The sequence below is a fragment of the Lolium rigidum genome, chromosome 2, assembly GCF_022539505.1.
Source record: "Lolium rigidum isolate FL_2022 chromosome 2, APGP_CSIRO_Lrig_0.1, whole genome shotgun sequence".
Taxonomy (NCBI): domain Eukaryota; kingdom Viridiplantae; phylum Streptophyta; class Magnoliopsida; order Poales; family Poaceae; genus Lolium; species Lolium rigidum.
Window position 1 is genome coordinate 260,765,452 of NC_061509.1, and position 7,087 is coordinate 260,772,538.

At 46.0% G+C, this 7,087-nt stretch overlaps 1 protein-coding gene across 1 annotated transcript; it reads left to right on the plus strand.

Annotated features, from left to right (window-relative positions):
* The first annotated feature begins 2,097 nt into the window (after positions 1-2,097).
* Positions 2,098-6,233, plus strand: LOC124693341. Its single transcript, XM_047226815.1, has 8 exons — positions 2,098-2,487; positions 4,041-4,179; positions 4,258-4,408; positions 4,682-4,807; positions 4,894-4,974; positions 5,067-5,259; positions 5,370-5,652; positions 5,741-6,233. Exons 1-8 carry the CDS (start codon positions 2,254-2,256, stop codon positions 5,980-5,982), a joined length of 1,449 nt encoding a protein of 482 aa, XP_047082771.1. The 5' UTR covers positions 2,098-2,253; the 3' UTR covers positions 5,983-6,233.
* Positions 6,234-7,087: the final 854 nt, after the last annotated feature.

Consider the following 7,087-nt stretch of genomic DNA (forward strand, 5'->3'; position numbering starts at 1 on the left):
GTAGAGGAGATGGATCGCTGCTAAATACATAGTACTAATAATAATAAGTATCAAAAACATTAAGCCGGCTGTAAAAAAATTGAATTCAACTTTCTGTATATACTCCGTATACTAATGTCGCGCGAGGCGCAGCTAATCACTCTTGAATCTCGATATCTATACCTAATAATAAAGGAGCTAAGGTTTCTGCCAAAATTTTCGTCCAACTTTTCGTTGGACCGTTTTGCCCTCCCACTAAAACGCATAATACTGCACAACTGCCACCCACGTACCGGTTCGTTTAGTTCCTTCTCAGATAAACTCGCACGAACGAAGTGGGCCTAGGAAGATATGGGCCGAGCGAGCGATTCGTACCGCTTCGTGCTCCGTCCGTTTTTTCTTGAGCGTATCATTGTCGAACTCTGCCCCATCCTGCAGGAACTCCTCCGCCCGCACGGTAAATAAATGGCAAGCCTTCGTCCCAGTTGTGCGCAGATCGGAACATCCGAGAGCGAAATCGCCGATAGAGCTGCGCAACCTATGGATGTAGATCGGTTCCTAGCTTATACGGCAGCGCCGCCGCCGGCCGAGTCCGTTCCGGGAGGCGATGGGTCCTCCGTGCAACCCACCCATCACCCGTGTGCGCATCGCTAGATCGAGACTGCGTTGAAACAGATCGAGAGAGGATGGATGAGCAGATGGAAGGGAGGAACAGAGAGGGGTCAGGGCAGGTGTGGTGGCGGCGCATGGAACGAGGCCAGATCTATTTTTTGTCGCCTGGCGTGGCTTCCCAAGCCACTGGAATCAAGTAAAGCTGTTCAGGTTTGGTGATGGATCGACTGGACAAAGGAGTTAGCAATGGATTGATTGGAGCATAGCATCTCTTCGACGACCGTCGGAAGAAATCAAAGAAGAAAACATCATCGCCATGGACCTCAATGGTTCGGCTATGGCGAATCGCCTGCCAACGAACGTGACGATGCCGGCGGCGCGAGCGACAGTCGAGATGCAGGCCACCCCGCATCGTCAATGGAAGCCTCGTCGTCGAGCTGCAGGCCGCCGATGTCATCAAGTGAAGGGGAACTCTGGCACGAAATCGATTTCCCCTGGTCGGCTGGTCCTCCCGCTTTGCAACGGAGCTACACGGGAGTGTGCCTCTAGAAGCTGGGGAGTGACAACAACGAGGAGAGACACCAGATGCAGAGGGGCAGAGAAGGGAGCCAGGATGAACTGATGTGCATGTCCAGTCTCTCGGTGGCAGAGGCTAGCGGCAGGCGCGGCGACCGGCGGCACTGCCTCCATCCCCTGCATCGCGTGCGTCCATCGGCGTCATCCCCGTCAAAGGTCGAGCTCAAAGCCGTGCAGACGCAGCTGTCGAATAACCGCCACGCACCGAATGATGTGCGATTCCTCTCGCATCTGCAGATGCAGTTGTGACCGCGTGAGCCGTTCCTGTATACGATACGGGAGTAGCATAAGCATCCATTCTACAACGGGTGCGCCGACTGCTGCTTGCGGGAGTCGAAATTAGTCGCTTGCCACATCTTGCTGGTCCTATGTCTTTCAACTGAGCTGGAATTTTCAGCTCAATGAAAACTAACCATAATTTATGGGTGCCATTTGCAGTGCTAAACTACACAAGATACTGGTATCGTTTTTTCTGCAATTTTACATTCTTTTTCTGTTGGCTTCCTTGTCTTTGTTCTGAAAGCTTATCCTTTATTCTTGGATACCATGTGCGATTCTCAACCAAGCTTGATTGTCTACCATGTGCCAGCTACATCTTGCAACGATTGTGGAAACCAAAGCGTGGTTGAGCTGATGAAGAACTAGGATCAAGTGATACCAGCAACTAACCACCTATGGTGTACCCAATGCATAGTTGAGATGCGGACAGATGTCTTTCTTTGCTACATGCTTTGCTTCACTGTGAGAGATGGTTAAAAGAAGAGACACCGAGAGAGAGAGAGATAAATTTGCCGTTTTCGTTGGACCGTGTCTAAGAAGAGAACTCTTCCGTGCCGTTCTATATCCGTTGCAACGCACGGGCAGTTTTCCTAGTACTCTTTTAATTCGGGAAAAACATCACGCTCGATCGATATTCTTGTTCCCCATTCACCCCCTTTGCCCATCTTCCACCTCTGGACCCATTTCCCTCCGTGCACACCTCCACTCCCATCCATGGCGTCTCCCCCAAAACCCTAACCCCAAACTAGCCCAATCCCTCCCCCTCTTCCTCCCAGGCCACACACCGCCACCGCGCCAGCTAGCGCCATGGACCACCACCACAAGCCCGGGCTGCGCGTGCGCCTCCGCGTCACCGCCGCGCGCCAACGCGCGTGGCAGAAGTCCGCCTGCCGCAAGCCCCCGCGCCGTGACCCCGCGGACACCGTGCGGAAGTTCATGCGCCGCGAGATCGGCGGCGGCCACCGCCGGCCCCCGCGCCCCGCTGCCCCCTCCACCTCCGCCTTCTCCTCCCCCGAGAAGTTCCGCAACTTCCAGCTCCAGGTCTGCGCTCCCTCGCTCATAGGATCCTCCCGGGGACCCTAGTGGCGCTCTGGAAATTCACTTTCGCCTGCTGATCGGAGAAAAAATATTTGTGGCTAGGGTTTCTACGCTAGGGCTTCGAGCTGATGCTTGGTATCAAATGGCGATGCTTATCGAATCATAGTAGTAGTACTATTAAATTGGTTGACCTGACGATGCTTATAACAAGGTGTGGATGTAGCTAGATCTGGGAATTCTGTTAGAGAACATGAACTGCGAGTGACTCGTATCCTCGAAAACTGACAACAATCTCAATGCCATGTCCCTAGTTTTCTGCACATAGGAAATCGTTAGTGAGTGTAAGGATTTTTCTCTTTTGAAATGAGGTTTTCTCTTCTATCAGCAGTTCAGCACACAGGGTTGTTGCGCGTTGGGATTCTTCGTAGCATGTTTTCCGTAGCAACTCGCGCAACTATTGGATGTTTTCTGTAGCAACTCGTGCAACTATTGGATGCGTTAGGGTCATTGAAAACTGAAAGGGTTGAAAGTAACTTGCTGATGAGCTGTATAAACTACCTGGAGTGGTTGACGTGTAGTAGTTTTGAAATCCAGAGCGGTAAGTGAACCGTCAACATGTCTGGTTCAATGGTTGGATCGTCGTGCCGTCCGGTTGGGCCATGGGTCATTAATGTCTGTTCTATTACCCCTCCCAAGTCCCAACCAACCATACCTGACCAGCTCACGAGTTCGAATGCTGGTTTTAGCAGCATATATACAAGTTGGAGTTTGACACTATTTCCATAAAAAAGAGTTATATTTTGTACCTTTTTTTCCGTGAAAATGCCCACTGAGCTGAACCAGACCAGACCCACGCACCATTGCCAGTTCCTGGTCTGGTCTGGTATTTTAAACTACGGCTCATCCCTCGAGAGTTAAATGTGCAAATCATGAACACTGCCTCCTCCAAATGCTTTACATGCTATATCGTGCTAATAGTGTGCTATATTTCAAATAGCGTTTTAGAAGAATTAGCAAATATAGCCTAAAAATAAAGGATTTCAGCAAAAATAAAGGATATAGTCCAAAAATGGCACAATGGTACGTACGTATACAAAAATAGTTCTCCTGTTTTCTAGAAGCCTAACATCAAATCCCACATGCAACAACATAGCGTAAGTTACTTATTCAGAACCATCAGCATTAGCGATGTCATCTTCTGATTCTGAAGAGAACCAGCAAATTGCAGTTCACCACGAAAAAACAGGAAGCAGCTTCTTCCTAAGGAGGAGAACTTCGGTCTTTGGGCCAATAGGCTTGAAAAAAAAATAGTGTGCTATTTTAAACCATGATCATGAACTGAATGAGCTGAAAAGGTGAATGAATACATAGGGAGAAGGGTTCCATGGCACCACAAAGATTGAACCATCTTATTTTATAGTCTTTTTTTTTTGTTTTTCTATAATACATCAAAATCAGATTAACTATTTTGTGCACAGATCTTCTCATAGCTAGTAACTTGAAGATTATAAATTAACTATTTAAAGAAAGTATATGCTTTTAATTTGGTTGTGCAGGAAGAATATGACACATATGACGATGGTATTGCCCAGCTGCCATTGCGGTGGAACAGAAGGAAGATTATTGAGATTGTTGCTGCAAGTGATTTAATATTTGTACTTGCCGAATCTGGTCTCTGTGGTGCATTTAGTCGGAGTAAGTCTCATTCTCTTGCACAAATCGGTTTGCTCTGTTATGTTATATTCCTGATAAACCTTCTCATCATGTTGGCAGGAACAAACAAACACATATGCCATTTGAATATAAGTCCTGATGAAGTGATTAGGAGCTTGTTCTACAATAAAAACAACGACTCCCTTATCACTGTTTCAATGTATGAATCAGAACGTTTCGTTTCGCTGAAGTGCAGAACAACTCCGATAGAGTAAGATACCTTTCCCATTTCTTCTTAAGCTAGTTTATGTATTCCAAATTTTTTTTGTGCAAAACTGCTGATCTTTATTTCTACAGCATTTTGATCTTTTCTGTGTTTGCGCAAAAGTTGCCAATGGCCTTGAGTTTGGGCATGAAAAGCCTTTAACACTTCTTTCCTATCTGTCACAGCCTATAGATGTGATCAATTTGGTAGCTCGTTTTAGCCTTTCTTCGTATTTGCTTAGACTAATTTATCTTTTCTCCTCCTGCAATTGCATTTTAGGTACATCAGGAGAGGCCAGCTACATGACGGATTTCCTTTATTTGAATCCGAATCACTGAAATATCCTGGATTTGTTGAGTTTGATGATGTTAATGGCAAAGTATTAACTTTTTCAGCACATGATAGGTAAGTTACATTTCTTTTTGCTTTGCATTGCAGTTTGGGAGTAGTCATATATTCCTATGTTGAATTGAGTAAATGTTCCTTTGCAGTACCTACAAAGTTTTTGATCTGAAGAATTACAAGTTTCTGTATTCTATATGCGATAAGGACATCCAGGAGATTAAGATAAGGTTTGGTTGTTGCTGATTACTTATGGTATCCATCTTTGACCTAGAAGATAGTTCATGGCATGTTCTTACATTCACAAATCGTCTTTTACCAGCCCTGGAATCATGCTTGTGATATACCAGAAGGCAACTAATCATGTTCCACTAATGATTGTGTCAATCGAGGATGGAAAACCACTGAAAACCTTCACTCAATTACTGCATCGAAACAGAAAGGTTGACTTCATTGAGCAGTTCAACGAAAAACTTCTTGTGAAGCAGGACAAGGAAAACCTACAGATTATCGATGTATGTTGCTATTATTTTGTCTACTTGTGGCAGAGCAACATTTAGGCCTTAATTTTGAGCTAATGGCTTCTTTGGCAACGAACTTTGAGCTAACTTTGGTATCTGGCCAGGTCAGAAACTCTGATCTGATTGAGGTGAACAAGACAGAATTCATGACCCCTTCAGCATTCATCTTCCTGTACGAAAACAATCTATTCCTGACATTCTGCAATAGAACGGTCGCTGCTTGGAATTTCCGTGGAGAGCTAGTTACATCGTTCGATGACCATGAGTTGTGGCATCCCAACTGCAACACCAACAATATATACATCACTGCCGACCAGGACCTGATCATCTCATACTGTAAAGTTTCAAGAGGTGTTACAGACGATGCTGAAGGTGGATGTGGGGAAGGTAACAACTTCACTGTGCATTTGTTTTTCTTACATGCTAACCGACACGTTGTACCTGTTTCTATAACTTGACTGAATCTCATCCTCAGCTCCCCCCATGGGGTCAATCAACATGAGCAACATCTTCACGGGGAAGTGCATCGCAAAGATCTCTGCCCTCGACCCTAATCTTGTGATCGCTCCTCGAAGACCAGGCGACAGCAGCAGGTCTATCGTCCGGAGCACCGTCGCCGAAGCCCTGGAGGACATTACTGCGCTCTTCTACGACGAGGACCGCAACGAGATTTACACGGGGAATGGCAGAGGCCTGGTCCATGTGTGGTCTAATTGATCAATCTCTCTGCCTCCCCCACACCCCCAATCTTGTGTACATAGGTACCTCCTGTACCTGGTATTTCATTCCCTGTCACATACCAATTGTAATGACCGCCTGGTCTGACGATAGTGGGATTGATTCTATCTGGATTTATCTTTTGATACAACATTATTAGAATAATCTGAGTGTAGATTTCGCTGACCTCAGAATCAGCCTTAGCAGAATTTATCTTCTGAAAATGTGAAGTTTTCCTCCAGTGGACACTGTTTGTTGTGTGCTATCTGTGATCTCAGTAGTGTTGTCTTGCACTTAGCTGTTAGCTATATCATGTTGCTGTATGGAGGGAGAATCAGCTGTGGCATTTGCTATAGTGCGTAGTGTAACAACAATTATTGTCAATGTGTCTGCTGCCAAGTCAAGCCCATCTTTCTCATATGCAATTGGATTAGTGGCATGATTGCAACCTACCCAAACAATTCTTTTGTAAAATCTGGAACACTAGTCTACAGTATGTACTCTTTTCTTGGTGTGAACCATTGTTTATTACAGTTTTAAAGCTATTGATGATGTAAGCCTTGCAAGGCACTGCAGTGTGCAGTGGACATGTTGCTTTTCTGGCGCATTTGCACCGGATGCTTGTGTTAATTAATTACCCCTGTGTTAAATCTGCTAGTACTACTATCATATGCAAAAGTTGTGTGATCTTGAGATTGTCAGCTTTCACAGCATCCTGTGGAAGCAATGCACACCCAGACGACTGATATAGTCCAGTGAGCGTGCATACTTGCTGTAAGTTCATTTCTTTTCAGATGTTGGCGTGCAATGTTTGCTTAGATTTTCCTTTTGTTCTGTTTCTGGTGTACTTGCAAACTGAGATTTTAAACAAACAAGTACTCTAGTACCACTGTACCAGTAGTAGATTAGTTGGTGTACTAGTGTAGTAGTAGCACAACTTTGCCAAGCTAGTCCACGCTCCCGCAGTGGCAAGTCTTCCCCTCATTCCTCTGGGAGCAGCGACCATGGCGATGGCTGATGCGACGCCTCTCCTCGCCGGCCTCCCGGACGAGATCGTCATATCCTCGTCCGCCTCTCCCCAAACTCCCTCCTCCGCTGCCGCTCC

What these genes read in the sequence shown, in the direction of transcription:
- LOC124693341 (XM_047226815.1), top strand. Translation starts at nt 2,254, where the DNA reads ATGGACCACCACCACAAGCCCGGGCTGCGCGTGCGCCTCCGCGTCACC. An exon ending in TCCGCAACTTCCAGCTCCAG is followed by an intron (nt 2,488 to 4,040) that starts GTCTGCGCTCCC and finishes TTGGTTGTGCAG; the next exon opens with GAAGAATATGACACATATGA. An exon ending in ACTTTTTCAGCACATGATAG is followed by an intron (nt 4,808 to 4,893) that starts GTAAGTTACATT and finishes GTTCCTTTGCAG; the next exon opens with TACCTACAAAGTTTTTGATC.